A 25,567-nucleotide genomic window follows, 5' to 3' on the forward strand; every position below is an offset into this window, starting at 1 on the left:
AGTATATACAACATTTTTTAAATTTTGCAAATATAGCAAAATTTGTCAAATTCTATCAATGATACAAGTCTATCACTCACCGATAGATCATGTTGTAAATATTGGTCTATCACTAATAGACCATAAGAGTCTATTAATAATAAGTTTGTTATATTTGCAATTTTTTTAAATGTTGCTATATCCTTAATTATTATTCCTCAAATGGTCATCTATTACAATTACCTTAGTTTTTAGCTATGGTATGTTTATATAATATATTTATATATATATATATATATATATATATATATATAATTCATTTATTCTTTTCTATTGCACTTTTTTTCTTTAAGTTTTTCTTTTTTCTTTTTACATTTAATTGCATTCTAGGTACTTTATCTCTTTTATCGATTCGAAGATGATTGACACGTCAACTTAAGTTGAGTCGGGTTGATAAAAATCACTAATCTTGCTAAATTAATTATATCTTCAACCAACTCTTCTATTATATATATTGACAAGATGAGCAACCCTAATAATAAAACTAATGACTTTAGTGGCTTCCTTCAACAATAAGTGTCATCTCTCTAATAACTAACTATGGAAATCACTTCCGTAAGCTAATTTTGACGATATATAGTTCACCTCGAACAACGATCAATGTAACGCCAACCATCAATTATGTTCATAATCTCCAACAACAAACTTAATGGCCAAATGGGCCAAACTCCATTAGTAAAAGTATTCTAAACACACAATTGATAGTTTAATAGTTAATTTTTAAAGTAATTTGAGTACAAAAAAAAGTAATCAAAACAAACTTGTGTTTAGAAATAGGTTGGAGAAAAAATAATGCATGCGTAGCTTGTTAGCTTAATTATATGAGAAAATGATGAATTTTAATCAATCAAAATACAGACAAGGATTAAAAATATTGATAGGTCAAACCTTCTCATCTATAACATATATCAAATGTATCAATATGTACACATGATTGTTGCATATATATGATCAATTATGTCCAAATATCTAAGAAAAAAAGATCGTCATCGTTATATAAAGGAACGAAACATAAGCTATAGAATTTGAAAGGGTTATATCCATTTCTGATGGAACCTTTTAGGTCATTGGAAAGCTTGAGGTTTGTGCTCAGTCTAAGATATATTGGTGTAAAAGACAAAGAGAAGACGCGTTTTGAGTTTTAGATCCAAGATTGGCCCTCTCGTATATAATTTAACAGATTAAATTGTTTGCCCTTTGAGTGTTTGAAAGGGCTTGTTTTACTGATCTTTTATAAAAATATGTTCTACTATACTGTTTTATTTAATTTAATTTAATTTTCTTTTTTACTCTAATTAATGTATATATGTTTTTGAAGAAATGTTGATGATAGGTTTGGTAAATTGTCCATAACGATTAAAGAATATGTATTTAACATCTTCAAAAACTGAACAGTTTAATTTACTTTACATAAACAAGGTTTGGTTGGATTATTATCAAAGATTCAAATACTGATCATGCTTCTTGGTCCAAGGTACGTCTTCAACCTATTGAAGCAATAACATGTAGTTGAACTTAACTATAGTAATTAATTAAATTTCAGACTTTGAAGGAATTTAATAATAACAATTTTTTAAACTTTAATTTGATGGGAAAAAATTACAAATAACGGACAACAATGAAGTAAGTTAATACGTTAACAATTAGGTTGAGGTGCTGATATCTCAATCTCTTTTTTTGTTTTTTTTGGAGAATGTTCAAGTCCTCTGCAATGTATGTGCAATGTATGTTGTATCTCTTTATATATATCAACCACGGGTAGTACATGTATTGCCTATGATATGTCTTCTCCAAGATACAACAACCTAACTAAAATACTATGTAGTTCAAATCATATTACATTAAAAAGTCGAACTCAAAGCTGTATGACTAAGAACCCTCCTCTCTTTCTAAATTACTATCTAGAAGAGCTAAAACAGAAAAAGTAAAAGAGAAAATATATATAGAATGTTTGTTTCTTTATTGGTGTGGATAGAGGGAAAAGAAGAGTAGTTTTTAATAGTGAAATTTTACCAATATTTATTATACACAATAAATACTATTTAAAAACTCATTACATTTTCTTATTTATAAAACATGATATCATTTTGAACATTTAATTTTCTCAATTAAAATCTTAAGGCTAATTGAAATATTAAAAAGTAACAACAAACTAGAAGATGATTAAAAAGAAAGCCAAAATTGTTAAGTGGCTTCAAATTTTAAGGTTAGTTTCACTATTTCTAGTATTAACATTGATTAAGTTATATCCCCAAATAAATAAAACAACCATATTTTTGTGACATAGAAAAATAAAAAGAAAACCTTGACCACTGTTGATAATAACTATGCAAGGCAATGTTTAATGTTATTTTTTCTCATTACTCCACGTTGATTTTTTTAAAAATTAACTTTTTAATGTAAAAATGCTTTTTGGATAGATTTAAGTTATTTGTATATATGTACCCTTGAACTTGGACTTGGCTTCTTTTTCAATATAGCTCTTCCAACCAGAAGCTAAATTAATTGTGCATGCATGATAGAAAGTTGTAAAATTGTACTGAGGGAGTAAAATTTATCAATTTAATGATGTAGTTAATGTTTTTTAAAAAAATTCTAACCTTTAAAATTGTTTAAAAAGAACTTTTTGTTAGAGTGGTTCTCTTTAACATTAATATAAAAGTAGAGTGTGCCAATTATGGTTGAAAATATGAAAGTTATTATATGTGGTCTTTTTAATATAAAATGATCCCATTCCAAGATGCATATCACTTTCTTTCAAATTTGCTGGTTCAAAGATTTATATACTTGCTTGTTTTTTCTTGGTACAAAAATATGGTGAAAATAGAAAAAGGAACATCTAAACTCTAAAAAGATTACTATTCAAAACACTTTGATCATGGTAGTCAGTGGTGAGCATCCATCAATTTTTTTTTGAATTGATTCAATTTTTATGTCTATCATTATATCCATAAGCTTAGGGTAGTTCATGGTTTGAATGGTTACAATTTTGAAAAGGTAGAGAAATGAAGATAGTTTTTCATTAAATTTAAATGTACAAATCTGACAGTAATCAAAATTGTCGACGTGGACCATTCATGAGCTGACAAGTATAGGTTACTATCTGGCAACTAAAATTTAATCCCAACGGCTATTTCAGTTCCCGCGTCAGATATATAAATATATATATTTCCACACAGACTGTATTTCTGTTTTCTTTTTTCTTCGTTAAAATTCCCACCTCTTTCCCAGAAAACCCCTCTCCGATCAAACCCCTTTATATAAAAAAACTCCTAAAATTCCCTCTTTCTCATCCTAATCTCCCAATCCCAATGGCCAAGATCGACGCCCTTCGTCGGTTTCTCCTCCCCTGTTTCTTTCCCCCCACCGCCGCCACCGCCGCCGCCTCCTCCGCTGTTCCCAAGAAACGTCTAAGCACCTCGCTTCGCGACGACCTCGAAACCACCACCGCCACCCTCAATGAAGATCCAACCCATGGCCAAGATTCTCCCGCCACCACTCCCGACAGCGTCACACCCAAATTCGCTGTCTCTGCCTCCATTGTAGCCCCACCCCGTCCTTCGAAAACCATGGTCATCGGAACCATCTTCGGCCATCGGAGAGGACACGTTTGGTTCTGTGTCCAACATGACCGTCTCCGTAACAAACCGTTTCTCCTACTCGAGTTTCCGATTCTGACTCACCAACTCGTGAATGAAATGCGATTCGGACTGGTTCGAATCGCTCTCGAGTGTAACCGGGTGGAACTGGGGTTCTGCCCACTTCGTTCGATTCCTATTTGGGCAATGTCATGTAATGGGCGAAAACTGGGGTTCGCGGCTAAGAAAAAAGCCGGTGAACCGGTCCGGTCCATGTTGAAGACAATGCAATCGACAACGGTGGGAGCCGGAGTAATGCCATCCGGTTTTGGGTCGGGTTCAGAGGAGGTTATGTACATGAGAGCTAATTATGAACACGTGGTCGGAAGTGCTGACTCGGAATCATTTCATCTTATTAACCCGGACGAGTGCCCGGGTCAAGAACTCAGTATATTCTTGCTCAGATCTCGAAATGGGTAATTAATAACAATAGTACCTTTTAATTTATTCATCAACTTCATTTCTGTAAAATAAGATTTTTTTTTTTTTTTCCTCTTGTTTTTAGAACCCAAGAGAGGATTCTTTTTATATTTTTTTCTCTTTTAATTTTCTGATTTTTAATGTTAGGAAGATATAGATGAAAACTCTGGGTTTTCTTGTTATGGATATTCAATGTGCAAATTTTTTTTACCAAGAAAGATTTATTCTTTATGTGAATGGATAAAGATTTGTTGGTTTGGATTCATCTTGTGTGCATAATTTATCAATTATTTTATTTAATCATTTCTGATATTATTTACATAAACAAGGTCGAATTAGAAAAGATTTATTTTTCTTATTTTTTAAATCTAAATGAAAACTGAAGAAAATGAACCAGGAAGGGGAGATTCTACCTTATTGCTTTAATAAATAATCACCGAATTTATATAATAATAATATGATATAAAGGAATCATTTTGGGGGCTCATTATAGTAATATATATTATTAAACAAAATTCTAAAAAACACAGTCACAGCTATTATTGGAAGTAAAGCATTTAATGTTACAAATAAATAAAAGTGTACCCAAAGTAGAATAAGTAGTTAAAACCCAACTTCGTGCATTTATTAATTAAATAAATAGTTTGATATATAATGAGAGGCAGTGTGTAGTAATACTGTTTGTGGCACCAATCATGAATCAACCATCATGCTTTGTTCGAAATAAAATAAAAAAAATCTAGCCTGTCCAAGTCATATCAAGATTTAAAAATGTCTATTAGTAATATATTTATATTTTAGTTTTTAATTTATTTTGCATATTTTTTCATACATTTTCGATATAAAAAAATATTGAGTCATCGATCGTTTGTATCGATGTTAAAAAAAAGACATAAATAATAAATAAGCTAAATATATTATTTATGCATGCATGTAGAACAATTGAAAAGTGAATAAAAAAGGTTAAAAAATATCCATTGCAGATACTACATATGTATCATTGAGTCATCAAAGTGTATATCAACCATAAAATTTTATTTTTTATATTGTAAATCTTTAAGATAGTTTTGTTATTTAACAATAAATCTCATTTTCCATTTTAGTTATAAATTTTAATACATATAAACAAATAATACACATACAGCATGACTTTCCAAAGTTGTTGTTAGTCTAACGTAGTTGTAATTACATTTCTTATATAAAATAAAAATGGATGCATGTTAATCAATGAATAGATTAAAATAAATTTTGGTTTAATTAGAAGGGTGTGTGTATATATATATATGGTAAAATTGCATATGATTCCAGCAAAATAATGATTAAAAGAAATCAATGGAGACCATATCTTTGTTTATAAGATTAATATTATAGGAAAAGGGATGAAGGTTGTAATTAGTAGATAAAGAAGAATATAAAGTATATATTAACTAAAAAGATGGATTAAAGCAAACACACTAATCAGTAATCACTAATGTTACCTTCCAGGAACGTGGGGAATGATTTCGTCTCTAATTTCCTTTTTTTCCTCTCTCTCTCTCTCTCTCTAAATTGGAATATATTAATATTCCATTAAAAATTGGGGGATATACTTTCCACTAAACGTAAACATCAACCTTTCCTATATAATTAATCACACTCTAAAACACTTTTTTATTTTCTACTACATATAATAATAATCTAACCCACAACCTTAACCCTAAAATATATAACAATTTATAGATATATATCCACAATCTTCAAGTTGTGTATTAAATTAAAATCCTAAATGGATAATTAATTATATATCAATTTAAACTTTCAAATTTCGTCATCTATGTCATGTTTTAAATTTCTCTAAACTAATATTTGTGTAAAATTTATAATATAAATCCATTTGAATTTTTAAATTTTCGTAAAAACTTTTTTATGATTATCTTAAGAAATTACTCATACATTAATTTTAAATGTATATACATTTTTTTTTTTACAAAATGGAAGATTGTCGTAGGATGTATTCAAAGAAAATTGGGTTTGAAAGTCTAAATTTATTAATTTGTTTAAATTTAAGGATTTAATTGGTACAATTATAAGTTTTACCTATAGGGTTTTTTTCCAAATGAAATGTTAATAGTATAAATTAGTACAATTACGTAAGTTCATAATTTAAATTGATAAACCCCTAAAACTTAAGGGTATAAATTAATATTTTCTTTTAATATCTTTTTAAGAAAGATGTAACACAAGAACTTTTAAAGAGGTTATCCAACTTAGTATTATACTCTTTTTCAAATAAGATTAACTCCTAAGTTTTAATTGCCAGTATGATTGCATCCAATGTTACTCTATAATTATTAGTAAACAATTTTCCATTATTTTTTGTAATTGGTGAGAAAATAACGTTGTTTAAGAAGTTCAATATATATGATATCATCTCTTTTAGACATCTTTTTCCAAACTCTAAAAGACCTGAAAGAGAACGTCAAAGAAGCTAAGTTATGGCCAATTTTGTTCTCCATCTCTAAAGACCTAACCGAGAATGAAAGACACATTAAAAGAATCAACCGAGACCAAGTGCCTTTTTAACCCCAAAAACAAGTCATCCTCATACAATTAATTCAAAGTGACTTAAGTTCAAACTTTATAACTTTAAATGCTTACCGACTTAAACATTGAGTGATTCTAAACTTGATAAATTTGTTTTTTTATTTTCAAAATTATTTTCAAAGATTAAAAATTTGAAACCCGAGTGTAGACTTTTTTTTGTTGTTGTTGTTGTTGGATACAATTGATGTAGGAGGATTAGATTGAGTTATGTACCATTTAGGGCATTGGCCAATTTGATGTTTACTTTTAATTAACATTTTTTTTATAATTACAGAACCAAAATTTGAATTGTTATATATATAGATATATTTGTACAATATTAAATTAAAGTGGAACCATAAATATATAGCAGGTTAATTAAAATAAGTTAATTGGTGGTGAAATGGAGTTTAAAGTCATAATTGAAAATGGGAACTATAATAATGGAGACAAAATAATAGAGCACATTGAAATAAGACTCTTTAATTGATTAGCCAATAGAAATTAGATATATAGTCTTAATAGAACCTTACATTCTAATATTCTCTCTTATCTAATTAAGCATCGATGATGAGACTTAAGTACGTGTAATGCCTCCTAAATTAGTTTATTTAACTCTAAACAATAATATATATATATATATATATATATACACACACGTGGAAGGAAGCATTACACAACACAAAAGTCCTCATACCATATATATATATATATATACATACTATTTCATTAAACAAAATTATACATCTTAAATTGTGTTGAACTTCTTTTGTAAAATACAATAGTAATAAATAATTGATTTGTATTTAAAAAATGAATAAAAACGTTATAACAAAATGAATCCAAATATTTAAATAGAAGTCTATTATAAACTATAATATTTATAACCATTCTTATCCTATAATTAAATTTATACCATCAAATTAATTAATGAGAAGAGAGACAAATATATCCCCTAGTAGCCCTAAATATATAGGAATTAGGATAAGATACTGGCCAAATTATGTATATAAATATTAATTTGTTTAAACTTTTAAAAAAGAGAGAGAGGAGAATAAGAGAATAATTAAAGAGATATGATGCATAAAGAAAAAGAACAAAGTAAATTGATGAACCCAAACTCCTCGGTGGGATATGAATAGATATTGCCTTTTTTATTTTTTATTTACTTTTAATGGTTCCATACACTACATCAAAATATTTATAAAAATACAGTAAAATATCACCATTTATTGAATAAACGACGATAAACTAAGTTAAAGTATTATGGTACGTGTCTATCTACTTTATAAATAGATATAAATATTATACTACTAAGATTTGTGTTTATATTTTTATTGATAGACATAAATAGTAGTCTATCAAATATAAATGGTGATATTTGATATTTTTAGAAGTTTTATTATTTAAAATAATTAAATAATTTTGTACTCATATTAAAGAAAGCAATGTGATTTAGTAGGACTCTCTTTCGAGAGTATGCATGTTCCCTTCCCTCTTTCTTAATTTTGAGAGGCTATAGCCTGTGGACATTGTTTTAGTCATTCAATTGAATCAATGAACAAATCTATTCACATATTGTTTGTCATCTCATGTTACACTCCATATACAACTAGCTTACCAACATCAATGACAATGTTGAAATATTACATCAATAACTACATCATTAAAAATATGATTTGTTAGGACATTGATTGGCTGCAGTTTAATTCATACAATCTCATTTATTACTAAACAAAAATAAATAACCATTTAAAATGAAAATTTCTTACTATGCGGTATTTTTAATTGGGTAACTAGCTAGTGAGCTACATAAAGATAAATGCATACAACTAACACCAAGTAGATTCTTTTTTATCGTTGAAGTTTATCATATGGGCGTGCATATATATCACTAGCTAACACCTGTCACGATGATCACTTACCTCGTTCATAATCTTCCGATCATTTGAACTTCAGCCAATTCATGTTCTACTAGGCACTCTGAAGCAATAAAATTGTTAGTAAATATCATTAAATTCAAAGTCATCGGAATGTTTAGTTTGATTGGAACTCTACAAAGCTAACACTTTTAATGAACCAAACTCCTATACTGTTAATCAGGAAGAGATAATCTGCATCCCAAGGACTAGAGAAACACATAATCAGGGGAATATGTAAGCAAAATAGCTCAAAATGAATCAAAATCAAGAGCTTTGGCCAATAATTTGTTGTCTTTTTTGTTATTGGCTTTGTTCCCTCAAACCCTCCCATGATTAATATTTTGAACTCCCTAAACCTCAGGATGCAGATTACCAGATCCTAACTCAATCATTATACACCTCCATGAAAAAAAAAATGAAGATTTTGAGAAGAATAATAATGATGACAAAATGTGGGAAGTAGTAGAGAAGAAGAGAGAAAAGTATAAGGTCTTGTTGTATTATGATGAGAATTTATAAGGGTTTTTAAGACCATCGATTCCCCTTTAAGAATCTTTGGGGTTTAACATATATTTATTGCAATGTGTATTAAAGTGGATTCCCATGATAAGGTGGTGGCCATTGAAACAGAATGATGATTTGTTTTTGTTGTATTGCTGCCCAAAGTGAGTCATATGGGCCATTCTAATTTTCTTTACACAATCATTGTTCTTCCCTTGACTGCTTTTTCAAAAAGATCAGTATCTCTCTCATCCTTCTTTTTCCCGAAAGAATTTTGTTTACTTTCCTTTTTCTATTTAGCTTTCGCTAATCAGCATAGTTCAAATGATATAAAACTTAAACTAAAGTTTAGAGGCAGTCGAATGATCCTTTACTGACATCAAATTCGGGTGGATTACCAAAATATATTCACGTAAACAGAAAAAATGTGTCTTCTAGTCTCGTTCTCTATATCTCTCCTTGTCTCTCACTCTTTATATCTCTTGCTCGATCTTGCTCTCTCATAGTTGATTCCTTGCATGGTTTTTCAACGTCATCTTTACCAATGAGAAGGAAAGATAAAAAGAATAAAAGGCAGGCCATAGATTGTTCTAGTACTCTAAATTTAATAACTAACTCAATATTTGAAACGTTGGATCCTCTTACTAAAGTTTATGGTCTAAATTGATATTAAATATTAGTATATGGTATAGAAGGCAACTCCACATATTTAAAGGTATAAACTTCCCCTAATATTTCTTTAGTAGAGAAAGAGATGCTAAGTATTATACTAAGGGTATGATATTGTTGGATCTCTCCAATGAAGCAAAGATGCGACTTAGTGAGTACCTATTCTAGGAAATTAAAATGAGTGACATAGAAGCTCATTAATTTATATGGAGAACCCATAAAAATGGCTTTAATGAACATGTCTTCTACTTTTTTTCTCTTGTTTTTTTCAATGATTAAAGCAAACTAAAGAATTGCTTACGAAATTATATCCTAAATATAGATTAGATGGTCACCATCAGCTTTTGTTTACATAGTATAAAAGACCATTTCATTATTCTATTCTCTTATGCCCATTGAAAAAGTAGCACCAAATTTGCCTCCTCTTTATCTGATTGCTTCCCTGTTCTTCCTCTGTTATGCGCTTTCCATCATTGCTCAGAAGCCAAAAGACAGGGCCTCTGTCCCTTTCTCAAAATCATCAACCACATTCATGGTACATAAAAAACACTTGAACATAATAGCTTTAAAAATTTGTGATCGTATTTCGGCCCACCAAATTCACAAGTTGGTGTTGATTGGCATGTTTTCACCAACTTAGACAATAAGTTTGTCTAAACATATCTACACCCTAAACAGAAACTTCCTAAATGCAATAAGTTAACCATAGGATTCATAACTCTAACCCAAGCTCCAAACAACTTTAATGTATAACTATGAGTTGGATATGTTTTGAGCCAGGTAAAAGTCACTTCGAGCCAGGGGATCAGATGCTCTTCAATACGGCTTGCTAAGTTAGCATCCAATTCACGATTAAATGCTTCATGACACCTTGAAAGAATATATCTAATTGAAGCAAGTTCTGATCGAACAGATGGAAGATTATTGCTGTTTAAACACAAGTATTCCCCTTTCTTCTAGTTCTCTCTCTTTATTTCCATGCTAAGGATGGAACAGGTCCTCCCTTCAGATTCGTTTACAACAATGGAGCTTCTCCACATGATAACGACAGTCCTTGAGAGAGATAGAAGGGACTAACATCAAGCACTAGATAAGAATCATAAGATCAAATTCAGTGACATAGAAGGTTCCTTATAATGTGATAAAATAACTCAACTTCATAATTGTGCAGCACTAGTAAAGATGGTTGCATAAAAGACTAAGAAAATTGTAAATGGTAAAGATAATCTAAAATCCAAACAACATATCCAACGACCACTATTCAGTTCAAGTAATATGGAAATCATGTTGGGCCATGCACGATGAAGTTGTTCGACATCTAAATGAGACATAGAGTCTAGGATGAGGTGTTTTATTTAGGAAGCCTCAGCAGCTGGTTGAGTCAAACCAGACTTCACCAACAACCTGCTAACAGACTCGGGTGAGCAAACTTGGTACTTGACCTTTCCAGCAGAGAGGAAAACCTCAGCTAATTCGAGCTTTTCAGATGTAAGACTTGTGCTGTCCATGGTTTTGCTAAGCACCTTAAGTGCAAGCTGTATGGCCTCTTCTCTAGTGATATCATCCTTGTAATCCTGTTTAAGCATTGACTGTGCTGCCTGGTTGTTGGCACCAATGGCAGCAGCCTTCCAACCACCATAGTTTCCACTTGGGTCGCTCATGTATAGTTGAAAGCCATAGTTTTTATCCCATCCTGCAAAAAGAAAAGAGACGCCAAAGGGCCGTAGACCACCAAATTGGGTGTATCCTTGCTTTGAATCGCAGAGAGATTGAACCAGTTGCTCAACAGGCATTGGCTCTTGGTACGCATAAGTGTATCGTTGGGCTTGAACCCTTGCAGTGTTGATCAATATGTTGGCATCGGACATAATTCCAGCCACAGCACATGCAACATGGTCATCAAGTTTGTACATCTTCTCAGTGGAAGTTGAGGTCTGGAGGAGTTTGGATGTAACCTTCTTTTCACCTACCAAGACAACCCCATCTGTAGATAATATTCCAATTGCAGAGCCTGCATTTCCAATTGCCTCCATTGCATATTCAACTTGGTAAAGACGGCCTTCAGGAGAGAAAATTGTCGTTCGGCTATCATATCTTCGAGACATTTTTTGATGTACTGTTGTACAGAGGGAGAAAAAGAACAGAGTTAAGCATAGCTGTTCCAGAGGGATGATGGTTTTAATCTAATTAGCATGGACAAGGTGCTGGGAGGAAAACATGGCACGGCATGGAATGAATATGATGACACATCACATTTTCAAAAAGTTAATGCAAATTTCACAAACCACCTCTGTTCGACAATGCTTTTTACATTTGATTTGTACCCTCAAATTTTTAATAGAACAATTACACCACTATCACCACATAAGTTGAGCGAGACTCACTTGATAACCATATGGTTATAGATTTTTTTAATTTAAGCTTCTAAACACTACTTCCACACATAAGTAAGCTTATAAACACTACTTTCACACATAAGTAAGCTTATAAACACTACTTCCACACATAAGTAAGCTTATAAACACTACTTCCACCTATAAGTTTCTTGGTTTTGTTATTCATTATCTACCAATGTTTTCAAATGCCAAGCGAAGTCTTGAAAACTAAGAAAAAAATTAGTTTTACTTTTGGAATTTGACGAACAATCCAAATGTTTCTTTACGAAAGATGAAAATGATAGTAAGAAAATTAGGAGTAAATCAATGCAAATTTCAAAAACTAAAAACTAAAACCGGCATTGTTGTCTTGGCCTCAATAATTCGGCCCCTTCAGCTTGCCTTTCAATTTAAAACTGTCTACAAGCAAGCAGATGCACGCACAATGAGTCTCCAGCTTCCTAAAATATTAGGATTCCATGCATTTAATATAATAATAAGTAGATGGAGTTAGAGGAGAAGACCAAATGAGGGGTGTAGGAAAATCAAAATGTCTTCAAAGGAGATAAAGACAGAAAGGAAGGGAGAGGGAGAAATTATGTTAGAGAGGAAGGGCTTGAAAAAGAAAAAAGAAAATGCAAGGGGTAAACTCAGAAACAAAGAGGGATAACTTCTAAAGAGATAAATACTTAGATAGAGAAATCTTTAGTTCTCCATAATTTCCCTCTCTACATCTCTCTCTATACTTCAATTTTCTACCACAGTTTCTCTTGCTCAACACATTTCCTTATCTTCATATCTCTAACTCACACAGTTCTTTATTTCTGAATGTCTATTTCCCTTTACCTACACCCCTCCCTCCTCATCTCTTTCTCTCTACTTCTACGTCTCCTCTCCAGTCTCCACCACATTTTTTCTTTCTCAATTAACACATTTTGACATCCCTATGCCAACATTATGTCCTCCTCATTTTAGCCTCACATCTTACCAAAGCATGAAACCATAGCACTTTCTAAAGATCAAGAACTATCTGGGCACATGGACATGCTGTGCTGACAAGTAGAACTTTGTAATCAACAGTCGTAATAAAACAGACCAATTTCTTCACCAATGAAAATTAGATGGTGTAGTTGCTCGAGGTGAAAACTTATTGGCGCAATTGTAGCAAACCCCAATGAACAGGTAATTTATTCGATTTTTTCAAAATAAAAAAGAAGTGTATACCACTTCTCTGGTTTGTTTCATGTGTCCCCAATGAGATGCAATACAGCTGAGCTAACCATATCTTGATCTCTTCATCTATTTTGAGGTGTTTTTATAGTAAACATTATTCAGTAGTTTCTTCTTCTAACCTAACTACGGAATAAAGTCAAAAGAGAGGAAATGAAGGATAACCAATTTATAGGATAAGAAAAATAGAAACCCCAGACCTAATGTACCATTACCAGTAATTAAAACTTTCGACAGCCTTTGAACTGGGCATGATCGGAAGGAATGGATCGGAAATTAAATATCTAAAAATATAAAGAGTAAAAGAAAGCTTGGAATCGAAACAATAAAACCGACTCACTAATTAAAAATCGAAAATCAGTAGTAAAACAGTCGACGGACTTAGAGATGAGAAATGAATACCTGAGGGGTAGAATCAAAGAGAAAAGAGGTGATTTCGTGGGAATGGTAGAAGTAATGGAAGAAATGGTGATGATTTAAGAGATGTGAACCTTCATTTACAGAGTAGGTTTCCTTTTTCTCCAAGCCAAGTTTTTCCCCTTGCGAATGAAGTTGACGATGAACCAAAGTTTGGATTTTCTTTTTTTAATTGAAATTGAGGTTTATTTTTAAATAGGGTAAAATAAACTTAAATATTTATAAAATATAACCAAATATTGCATTCTATTACCAAATATAATAAAGTTGATTTTCATAAATATAACAAAACAACCAAATATTTAAGGCTAGGGTAACAAAAATGAAAAACGCATTAAGCTTATAAAATATTTTCACTAATTCTATATTTTTTTTTCATATTTAGAACTATTCATCTATATTATTTCTTCTTATATGGAATTTATTTCTTCTTCTATGAAATTTATTCATCTTCTCTTCTAGATTTTCTTTTGCTTTCATTTATCTTCCTTTTATTTCTTTCTTCATCGTCTCTTTCTTTCTTCCAGCTCCTCTCTTCTAGAATATTAAGATCGTTTAAATATCACTTTGATATGATCTAAAATGCTACTTACCTAGTCAACACGATTGTTTAGCATCGTCACAAAATCATTTAAATTTGAAATATTTTTTCCATGGTCTAAAAATAACTACATGATCATGTAGATATGATCTGAACGTCCGCTTATCATAGTTAACATAGTTGTTTAACATGGTCAACACGATCATTTAAATTTTAAGCTCTTTTTTTATCATTTAAAAAAAAAAGTATATCATCGTGTAGATATGATTTAAATGATCGATTATCATAGTCAACTATTCTGAAACAATGAGCCAAACTCCCCACCAGTACATGGGCCTAAAGAAAGGGCGGAACCATCAGAAGAAGAAATTGTTAGGAGCAACAAATGTCTATTGGCAAAAGATTATGATCTAAAGTCTTGGGCTTACAAATTGTCATTGTTTTGACAATATTGTCATTGATCGCCTTACCATCTAAAGTCGACACCCCATAAATCCAACAAACATAGGTTGTCGACATAGAGGAACATTGTTGCATATGGTAAGAGGATGAGTAGGAGAGGAGAGGCCCGCAACCATTCCCCATATATAAGACCACACTCATAACAAAAATCTGGTGACCTAGCTCTAATAATAAATTTCACATCAACATTGGTCGAGACAAATTTCGTCACTCAAATTTGTGTCAAATAATAAACCGAGTCACACACCAAGAATTAGCCTTAGTGGCAAGTTCGAATCGATCGTAGAAAGCACATACAATATTAAACAAATTGAAATTGTGCAAGAAACAACGGCAAAGAAGGAAAGTAACTAAGAAGATCCTATGTTAAAAGACTCTAGTTTGGGTTACGACGATTTCTCCCTTATCCAAAGAATTCATTCATTGAACTATCATTACTTAGCAATATGTAATCTTTACCTAACTAATTGTTCTAACCCAAGATGATTTAGCATGCAACATTGAATTTCCCAAAAAGCATTAAATTCTAGAGATCCTCAAGTGAAATGTCTAATTTCTCAACATTTAATTGACATTCAATAAGTTCAATCCTAGGTTGATTAGAATCACTTCACATCAAAATCAAAATAGATTTGCATGATAACCTAACCTACTCCTCACTAATTCTTATCTAATTGTCTCAAGTCAAAGAATTCAGTGTAAGCATAACCAATTCCCAATGTCCAACTTATAATAAAATATCAAAACATTCAGAACTCAACCAAAGATTACAATACAGCTAAGTTTAAGTTCACATAAATTATAATGAACAAAGGGAGAATGTAAAAACTCAAGCTAGAAACGAGTACATAGCCTCTCATCCTCACCATCATTGGTCAGATTGAAAACAGCATCAAAAAGTAAAGAAAATTGGGGAAAAAACTGGTGTAAAATGGTTGGAAAACAAGTTATGTCACTGCTGGCGGCTAAAGTACATATTTATAATAATGCCATGATGTCTTCATGCGCAGGATGAAAGTTCGGAGCACCACAATGCCCAAGGGCAGCGCCACGACACTAGGGTATTTTCCAAAGACAGTAACTCTCTACCTTACAACGCCACGCGAGGCTCCGTGAGGCGTCCCAAAGCTACAAGGCAAAAAGCCTTTTGCACTTCCCAACGCTTCAGTTTACTCTGGTTTGTCTTGGTTGAGTCGTATGACTCTGTAATGGCCCAAATTAGTTCCAAAATGACATCAATCTCAAATTATACCACGAATTGCTCAAAATCTATTACACAAATCAAGTAATATCATAAAATCACGTATGGAAATCGAATTAAGCGAAAATGAATAGCGATATTTCATACGCTATCAAAACCTCGTTAAGGCTACCAACCTGAATGCAAACACCTTGACAAAGAGGTTTAGTTATATCGATGGCAATATGTACCTGCAATACAGGCCCAATCCGTTGTCTCTCATCGTCACCCTCAATTTCGAAAACAGTTTCCACTTGAGATATGAGTAATCTCGCCATCGTGGTGTTCATACAGCCAATTGGAACATTTTTAATTGCACCCAAAACGGCGAAGATGAAAATATGAGATCGGACAATTGATCATTTTCAGGAGGTGCCGTTAAGACCAAGAACGTGAAGCAAGAATGAGGTTCTTCTCTAATTTGGTGTCGGCGTGAACTTTCCAAACAGCCTTCATGTCAAACAGAAAACCCTCAAAACTAGCTCACCGGCTAAAAATGAGTTTTCCTAATGAAACCGTCTAGCGTCGAGAGGTTAAACTATCTCTCTCAATTTTTACCACTCGAGTTTCATCGGTTGTTATAGTGATATCCATCCAAACTTCAAACAAAGGCAACTAGACCATAGTCATTTATTGATTTTTCAGTTAGATATAGTTTTTAAATTAAGTTAGTAATCATTTATCCAAAACAAATAAAGTATTCAAACAAAGTTAATTGTCAATAAATGTTAGAAATATTAGAATAAACTAAAATTTGTATTGAGGTGTAAATAAATCGGGTTGAATTAGGATACATTTTCAACCAAACTCATATTTTTTAGTTTGTTGAATTGACAACTTGAATTATATTCTCAACTCTTAACATATAGGTTGGATTGTCCGATTGTATTTTTTTTTTCATTCCTAAAGTTTATAAAGTTTAAAAGCATTCAACATTATTATTAAATAGACATCCAAAAACTGAAACATCATCGATTCAAATTTTCGAACATGTCCAAACCTAATCTATAAATATTAAATAAATAAATATATATATATATATATATATATAATACAAATATATATATTATTAATTTGAGTATGTGTTTGACTGAATTTTTCAACCCAACCAAGACCCAACCCAATTCAAACTCTTACCAACCTGAAGATCAGACTAAACAAAAGCTTTGAATACCAACCTGAAGATCAGACTAAACAAAAGCTTTGAAATTCGGAATTACACACTAGGATCTTCAAATGCTTGAATTCAAATCTCCAATATCGAAATTCAAATACTCATATAGACTAAACAAAAGCTTCAAATACTCGTATAGACTAAACAAAAGCTTTGAAATTTGGAAGTACATGAATAGACCGAGTTAAATTTTAAAGCAATTAAAGATATATATATATATACAAGGATCTTCAAATGCTTGAATTCAAATCTCTAATATCGAAATTCAAATACTCATCTAGTCCTGAATAAAGGTGATGTATAACAAGAAATAGATCTGAGAGATTCCACGGGCAACTCGAAGATATTAACAGCAGACACAATTCTATGCAGCTCTTCAAGCTTTAAATGGTATTCGGAATGGCATTGGGTTAAACTTTTCCTGTACAAGATAAAATACGAGTAATATCCTGGCAGTAACAAGCAGAAAATTTACTGCCCCAAAATTTCTCATGGATAAAAAGGAAAAAAGAATCGAGGCTCTAGGATATTCTTGTCACCAGTAACCTATGTCTACGACTACTAGCTGGAAATAATACAGTGACTCAAAATAAGCACTTGAATGGAAGAATCGAACATTCATGAGCAGCTATGAATGGGAGGAAATTTGTGATAGAACTGTTTTTAGAGTCTCGTAAGTCATGAAGACAATGCCTACGCTTGGGACGACCTTGTAGTACTCCGGTAGAATCCCTCGGTACAAACCTTTAAAACCTTCTGTCTTCACAATGTGTTTAAATGTTCCGTACAGGCCAGTGTTATAAATACGAGCCTGACCGGCAGCACCTTCCAATTGCTTTCTTCGTCTCACAAGATCCAAAGGGAATGTTACTGGAATAAATTGTGAAATACAATTAAAGTGTGAAGAAAGACAAATAGGCCTACTAGTAATTCTTTTAATAAAACAAAATAGCAATCGTGTTAAGCACATCAGTTAAACAGTTTGTGTAGAGTAGACCGTACTGTTGCAAACAAAAATGATGAACTGGAAACAAAAACATTCTTCAGTTTGATTCAAATTGTAAATTCATCTCAAAATTTTGATACGATACTAAATCAGCAATGAGAAGGAATAAGTCAAAGTTCATGAAGCCACAATTACCTGTTGATGATGCTATGCCTGAAAGACTACCGCAAGCAAGACTGACCATAACAGGGGAGTCGTTAGGCCTGGAGTCAAATTGAATGACCATTTCATCATGCCAAAACACATAAATATAGAACCCAAAAGAACATAACCTCTATATATAACCTAACCTAACCTAACCACAAAGTTCTTACCTTCGAGATTGCCAGAATGATCTCAAGCTTTCATACACTGAAAAACTGATGGCTATGCTTGGTCCAACACCCTGTATCACACACAGATTCATTAGGTCCTTGTGTCAAATGGATGAGCAAATATGTAGGAATTTGTAAAACTAGCAAAATGCATACCAACAAGGTTGCTCCAAGCCCTTTATACATGCCTAAGAAACCTTCTTCTCGGCAAATGGTATGGAATGCGTGCCCAATGCCTCTGTAATAAATTGTATTTGTCTGTGGAAATTAAATAAGAGTTACTAAAGAGAAGGAAAAAAAGAGGTAACACGTGGTTAGAAACTATAACTACAACAAATTTTGCTAAGTAATAGCCTCTTTATTTTGTATATAAACGAACATCTCAAAAAGAAATTAGAAAGTTAAGAAATATTGTTCCCTCAACGATAGGCAAAAGCCAAACTAATAGAAAAGTCAAACAAACCAGAAAACAAATCACACCCCCAAAACGACTTGGCTACCCCACTCCCTTCATTAAAGAGAGAATTTATATAGGTTCTGTTGATGTGAGCGACAGAGGCCTCCTACAGTTTCTTTGGTTAAAAGGATTAATAGAACCTATGAAAAGTAAAAATCTCGCCTTCAACAGACTTTAGGAAATATTTTAATTCAGGCTCTTGGTTGATGTGATTTCTTTACTTTTCTTTTACTGACTAATAACCTGACAAATAACTGGATGTTTTTATTTGTATAACTGCAGCTGATGATTCTCCCCAACCTCAGCCACAACAAACATACACACAAAGAAAGAAATAAGAGAAAAATATCTTTTAGGTCTCTAGGTTTCGAAATGGACCAAATGGTACATATTTAGACCTCAAGTTATGAGTTTGGCTTCAATTCAAATTTTACAATTTTACACTGAGATTGTGTTTTATTTCAATTTGGTCCAGAGGAATTTGTTCCACAACTAGAAACATTGGCAACAACAACATTAGCAAAAGTTTACCTGTGCTGCTAGTCTGGTTCTAACAAGGTCCAGTGGGTATGTAACAGAGGCAGATGTTATTCCAGCCAAACCACCACCAAAAAAATGCACAAGAAGATCTGCGCTGGCATTGGCCTGGTATCTTTCCCTAACAAATGAGTGCAGAAACTGCAAATAGGAGGGAAAAAGACAAGAGATGGTTATAAAATATTATTTGAATGCTCCCTGCCACTATTTACCAACAAAATTACTTAAACAATATCATAGATTCCATTGCTTACCTTCTTGTATTGTTCATAAGCATAGAAATTGACAGAAGAATAAGGTAGTCGGTGAACTATTGTGACCAGATTGCCTTTCCAAAATGCCCGGAATCCCTCTTCATTGATGATACGCGAAGCTTCACGCCAAATGCTGGCTTTCTTCATCGCAGCAATATCAGAGTGCATCCCTTGCACCTGGTAAAGTTGGTTCCAACACAATTAATTAAAAGTCAGCGCAAGAGAAGCAGGGTAACCAATCAAAAGAAACCCAGCATTCACACAATGGTGTAACCAAGGCTAGTTAAGCCAAGACAAGATTTGAACACCTAATCATTCCTCACCCTCATCCCTCTATATTAACGTAACCAGAAGCAAAACATACGCAATAAAAGAAAAAGAAAAAGAAAAAGAAAAAGAATCCAGGTCAACCCATAATTGAGATTAAAAATTAAAAAGCTTATGGAAATCGAGATAAAAAAGCGGGTAAAGAAGAAAGAAAGAAAGAACCTGAAAGAGGATAGTAAGGCGAGCAAGAGGGGCGGTACATGTCTTGCTAAAGGCACCGGCAATACCACCGGCTAGAAGCTGCTGGAGCGTGCCAATCTGGGGTTGCTGGTGCTGGTTCAAGGAGGGTTTGTTCTGGCCTTGTTGGTGAAAATATTTCCTGGCCCCGCCGTCGTGAGCGTGAGCAGAATTAAGAGGCTGCTGTCCTCCTTCGACCACAACACCAACTCGAGCTTCCATATTCATTTGCTGTTGTTCTTTCAAAAGCGTCCTGGAAGCTGGGAGAACAATGGGTGTGATCTTGATCTCACATCCGTTTTAAAGAGAATGGAAATCAACAAAAGAAAAAGAGGAGGAATGTGAAATAGAGAAAAACCCTAGAAGAAGGAAACCTAAGAAGAACAGGGAGTTGTGGAATACGGAAATATTGACCTGATGGGTTTATTGGTGGTTTTACAAATAACACACTTTCCTTCCAATCAATTTCGGCCGACTTTTCTTTTTTCTTTTCTCTTTCTCTTTCTCTTTTTAAACAAAACTTTTATAAATAAATAAAATATGGTTAAATATTTCACTTTCTATCCCCAAACTTTACTACAATTAACCATTTTGTCCCTAAACCCTAAACCCTCCAATATATGAATTAAAAATTGGTTATTTCATTTAAATGAAGTAAAAAGTTAATTCTTCACTTTAATTTAAAAACAAAATAACAAATGAGTTGGGTTGATTTTATATTTATTAGAGAAAGAAAAAAATTATCAAATGAGCAAAGATATCAACCTTACTTCCAAATTCCAAAGCAATGTTTGATAAATGATGGACTTGATAGACAAACTTCAGTCCCAGTAGATTTGGGCTCGATTTAACCAAATTTGAAAATCCATCAACCTTAGCTCTATGATGGGTTGGGTTTGATAAATAAAATGGACTTAAACCTACTTTTAAACTTGGTTGAAATTTAATTTAAAAATATTGCGCAAATAAGTAAATAACTTACTACTTCATTTTACAAATCTCATTAACAATTCATTCGCATGCATGATCATAAGATAGAATAAGACACATGTATCACGAGTACTTTTTAAGTTGCCAAACTCGCCCGTCTTCTCAAACAAACAAATTCAAACTGCAAAGGACTGCACTATGTTGTAAAGACCCAATGTTGTTTTAGACTTGGACCTCACAAAACGTGAATCATTTTAGGATGTAGACTTTCAATTGCACCAACTCATAATCACAGAGAAATTTTTTCTGGACTTGTAGACACATATATTTCCTTAAGTCTTAATAAAAGAAAATTATAATTTTTACTTGATTTGCAAATACAATAAATTGTACTAAATCCTTGTTAATTAACAATAAATAGAATAATAGACTCATTGGATAATGGATGTTTACTATAATTTGATGATATTTTAGAAAGGACAAAAGCAAGGATTGACAAATAAATAAATGTTTGATAAATATAATAAGAAATGAAAAGATAACAACTATGCTTGGAATAGAAGTACAAAGAGAGAAGATAAGGGGAAGTTTACACATATGAAAATAAGATTCTAAAAACTAAATGTAAGCTTCTTAGAAATACCTCTGATCTCTTTCAACATTACGAAATTTTCTAAGAAAATGCCTCACGCTTAATATTTTAAGACATAATCTAAATTCACAGGATTTTTTTAACTCGAGATCATCCATATTGATTAAAAGCAAAGGTCCTCCTGAAAAAAACTTTTTTCGCTAAGAACGGATCTTCATAATTAGGAGTTCATTTTTCTCGATGATCCTTTTGAAATGAAAGTATCCTTTTTAGCATCAAATCTCTCGAAAGCTTCGATGGTGCATTTTCTTATTGTATGCTCGCATTAGTCTTCTTTGTTAAAGTTGTCAATGCAGTTGCCAATCGTTTTTCTTCAACGAAATTCAACTGCTCGTAATGACCTCGTATCCATTCAGCTTCATCTAACTTAGCTTCCATGAGAACTTTCAATGAAGGTATCTCAACTTCTAAAGGTAGGACATTTTCCATACCATAAACAAAAAAAAAAAATGTGTTTTTCCTGTTGAAGTACGAACTGGTGTGCGATATCTATGTAGCGCAAACAGAAAAATTTCATGCCAATCTTTGTATGTTGTCATTTTCTCAATGATTCTTTTAGTATTTTGTTGGCTTCCTCAACTGCCACATCCATCTTAGGTCAGTATGGAATCGAAATTTTGTGATTAATCTTGAATTGCTCACAAAGTTTGTCCATCATTTTGGTATTAAGGTTCTTAGCATTATCCGTAATAATACTCTATGGGAGACCATAACGACATTTAAACTCTTTCTTGATAAACTTGAGCATCACTCATCTTGTAACGTTGCAATAAGATGTCGCCTCTATCCATTTAGTGAAGTAATCAATGGCGACAAGAATAAAATGATGACCATTTGAGGCTTTAGGATCAATGGGTCCAATAAAACATCCATTCCTCACAAAGAAAATGGTCAGGGCGCTGACAAGACATGCAATGGAGATGATGCTACGTAGATCTTATCCATATAAATTTGACACTTTACGATTCCCTTGCATATTTTATACAGCCTACTGATTTCACCATTGTCCAATAATAACCAGATCTAAGTATTTGTCTAGCCATCATATGTCCATTAGCATGTGTTCCATATATTCCTTCATGAATTTATGTCATAATTTGTTTTGCTTCTTCCACATCAACCCACCGAAGGAGCACCATATCATGGTTTCTTTTATAAAGAACTTCACCACTTAAAGAAAAAGTTCATGGCCAACCTTTATTGTGCGCTTGTCATTCTCTAAAGCTCCATATGAATATTCTCTACAATTTTTGTACTACTTGATGTCAAAATACAACGGTTTGTTATCATTCTCAATATTCATGCAATATGTCGGCGCATCTCGCTTAGTAATTTGGATTGGAGAAAGTTCACACTCAAGATTAAGATTAAACATCACTGCCAAAGTGACTAATGGTATGGTTTTTTTTATTGGCCATGTGTTTCTTTCAGTTTGTTGCACGAAGAAAAAAGAAATAGACCTAGCAAGTGTATTGTTATGGTATGTTCTTTAAAGATAGATATAAATAGCGTACATTTTAAAATAATAAACGTATTCTGCATCTATATTGTTTATTTATTTTTTTAAAATAGCTGTAACTACCATTAAAATATACATTCTAAAATAAAAAAATAAGAAATATTAATAAATGTATTCTTCATACCAAATTTGTGCTGAATTTTTGAAATCTAATCTAAAATAGATATTATGTATTTACTTAACAATATAATTTCAAACTGTTATTTAAAATATATATTATGTATTATTTAATTATAAATTACTGAAATTGTTAATAAATGGTTTATGATATAACCCACTGAAAATATGGAAGATATATATTTGTCATTATTATTATAGGGGAAGTTGTTGCAATCTCGTCCAGAAACAAAAATTTCATATTTAGTTAGAATTTACTAAAGTTGAAGGTTGTTTTCAAATGTGTGATATATATCCTACCTTTGAATCCATTAAAATACTTTGAATCTACAAATTATCTTAAAATAAAAGGTAGAGTCGAGATTAATATAATTAAACCATGCCTATGACAAGTTGTTCTTGGAACTACACTCTATTTTTTACTATATGAACTACACTATAATCAAGAGCATATCCCAACTTATTCCATATAATAAGGATATTTTTAATAATCACTAAAAGAAATTCGGGTTTTTTTTCACACAAAACTGCATTAGAAATTAGGATGTCGGTAGAGGTCTTTTCCTCCGACGCACAAACCATAACGCCGAGGGAGGGGACGTATGCCGAGCACCCATGTGGACGTTGGGAATGCCGCAAGTACTTTCCACGTGCTAAAATAAACGTTGGGAAAACAAAAAGAAAACTCGACGTGTACAGTGTTGCGTCAGAGATTCCTAGAGATAAGTCGACCTCAACCGTCATGTGTCGGAAAAGGTCGAATAATTAAATTGTACCATTTGCCTTCTTCTGATGCAATGTCAGAGACGTCGGGAACAGTATGACCATTCCCAATGCCATTAGTCACGGCGTCGGCAATGGTCATACTTTTTTCAACGTTTTTGGTCTGTGTCGGAAGGTCCTTTGTCTTAAAATCCATTGCATTTTGTGATTTACAGAATTGAAAGAGAAAGGAAGAGAAACCAAGAAGTTCTTTCGGTCAGTTTCTGTCGTTTGTCGTCGTCTTCCACCGCTCGCCTTCATATTTCGGTAAGTATTAGTTTGATATTAGTTTATTTTATTTATATTTGAATTGGATTTAAGGAATAAGATTTTTGAATTAGTTTTTAGTATTTAGATCTGAATTTGAATTATGTCTTAGGAATAAGATTTTGAATTAGATTTTGGTATTTGAATTTTAATTGTTTTTTAGATTTAGGAATTAATATATATATTTAAGGGGGTTGAATTGAAATTTTGAAAGAGGGAGGGGTTGAATCAATTGAAATGAAACTGTGGAGGTTGAATTGAAAACAGAAGGGGGTTTAATTGAAAATTACAGAGGGAAGTTGAATAGAAAATTAAATTGGAAATGTTCGCAGTTCTTCGACCACATCTTCACACTCTACGACAATCGAACAAGCTAATACAATTTTCATTGAGAAAGACTCGAGCTTTAAGAAGTTAAGCGCATGATTGAAGAGCAGAGAAGAATGTCCGAGCTGTAGGCCCAACAAATGGAAGAAATGAAGAAGATGATTGAAGAAATGACTCGGGCACAGAGAGGACCGTGAGTCGAGAACTTGCGGTAGGTATTTTTTAACTTTAATGTTGTTTACTTCATATTATTATTGATATTAGCATTATATATATCTAATTTACTTTTTTTTTTTCGTTGACCTGTTGAATTATGGCGTCCGCGAAAAAATTTACCTTAAATTTTTTTCATGTAATTTTATCTTAACAAATTTGAATGTACGACAATGAAACGTTTATTTAATTATAATACAATTTCCATTTGCCATTATATTCAACTATTAATTTCCGTTGTTCAGTTTTAATTGAATTAAATCAGATTGGAATTGAATAGAAACTGAAACGAGAAAAAAAATTAAATTTATTATCGCGCACTGTTTGCATCGAAAAATAAGCCTTTCTCTAACGTCATTTTGTAAACGTCGGGGAAAGCTCGTGTGACGCTAAGTTGTGTGTCGGCATAATGAACGTCGGGAAAAGGGCATTCCCAAAGTGTTGCACTTAGTGCATCGAGAATAGTTATCCTGACACGGATGTTCCGATGTGTATCCTGACGTTGAGGAAAACATCGG

The 25,567-nt window shown here is 32.4% G+C and overlaps 3 protein-coding genes and 1 long non-coding RNA gene across 4 annotated transcripts; 1 reads left to right on the forward strand and 3 right to left on the reverse strand.

The window, feature by feature from the left end:
* The first annotated feature begins 3,230 nt into the window (after positions 1–3,230).
* LOC101221385 (protein MIZU-KUSSEI 1) lies at positions 3,231–4,362 on the forward strand. The gene has a single exon (XM_004142137.3). The coding sequence runs from the start codon at positions 3,351–3,353 to the stop codon at positions 4,095–4,097; it is 747 nt and encodes a 248-aa protein (XP_004142185.2). The 5' UTR covers positions 3,231–3,350; the 3' UTR covers positions 4,098–4,362.
* Positions 4,363–10,838: 6,476 nt separating this feature from the next.
* LOC101209201 (proteasome subunit alpha type-4) lies at positions 10,839–13,950 on the reverse strand. The gene is made up of 2 exons (XM_004142003.3): positions 13,759–13,950; positions 10,839–11,867 (listed from the first exon to the last, which is right to left on the reverse strand). Exon 2 carries the CDS (start codon positions 11,854–11,856, stop codon positions 11,107–11,109), a length of 750 nt encoding a protein of 249 aa, XP_004142051.3. The 5' UTR covers positions 11,857–11,867; positions 13,759–13,950; the 3' UTR covers positions 10,839–11,106.
* Positions 13,951–15,475: 1,525 nt separating this feature from the next.
* LOC116403283 lies at positions 15,476–16,597 on the reverse strand. Its single transcript, XR_004215963.1, has 2 exons — positions 16,154–16,597; positions 15,476–15,979 (listed from the first exon to the last, which is right to left on the reverse strand). It is a non-coding gene; the product is annotated as an uncharacterized LOC116403283 (long non-coding RNA).
* Positions 16,598–17,312: 715 nt separating this feature from the next.
* On the reverse strand, positions 17,313–20,725 carry LOC101208711 (mitochondrial substrate carrier family protein B). Its single transcript, XM_004142002.3, has 7 exons — positions 20,248–20,725; positions 19,759–19,935; positions 19,499–19,645; positions 18,667–18,768; positions 18,511–18,581; positions 18,332–18,399; positions 17,313–18,060 (listed from the first exon to the last, which is right to left on the reverse strand). Exons 1-7 carry the CDS (start codon positions 20,488–20,490, stop codon positions 17,819–17,821), a joined length of 1,050 nt encoding a protein of 349 aa, XP_004142050.1. The 5' UTR covers positions 20,491–20,725; the 3' UTR covers positions 17,313–17,818.
* Between the last annotated feature and the right edge of the window lie 4,842 nt (positions 20,726–25,567).

Source organism: Cucumis sativus, chromosome 4, assembly GCF_000004075.3.
Source record: "Cucumis sativus cultivar 9930 chromosome 4, Cucumber_9930_V3, whole genome shotgun sequence".
In the NCBI taxonomy this organism is placed as follows: domain Eukaryota; kingdom Viridiplantae; phylum Streptophyta; class Magnoliopsida; order Cucurbitales; family Cucurbitaceae; genus Cucumis; species Cucumis sativus.

Bases quoted from the DNA above. Each gene is read 5' to 3' on its own strand.
- LOC101221385 (XM_004142137.3), top strand. From the start codon at position 3,351: ATGGCCAAGATCGACGCCCTTCGTCGGTTTCTCCTCCCCTGTTTCTTT.
- LOC101208711 (XM_004142002.3), bottom strand. From the start codon at position 20,490: ATGAATATGGAAGCTCGAGTTGGTGTTGTGGTCGAAGGAGGACAGCAG. The intron at 19,936-20,247 runs GTTCTTTCTTTC...CAACTTTACCAG, and splicing joins GCCTTACTATCCTCTTTCAG to GTGCAAGGGATGCACTCTGA. The intron at 18,061-18,331 runs GTAATTGTGGCT...AATTTATTCCAG, and splicing joins AGGCATAGCATCATCAACAG to TAACATTCCCTTTGGATCTT.
- LOC101209201 (XM_004142003.3), bottom strand. From the start codon at position 11,856: ATGTCTCGAAGATATGATAGCCGAACGACAATTTTCTCTCCTGAAGGC.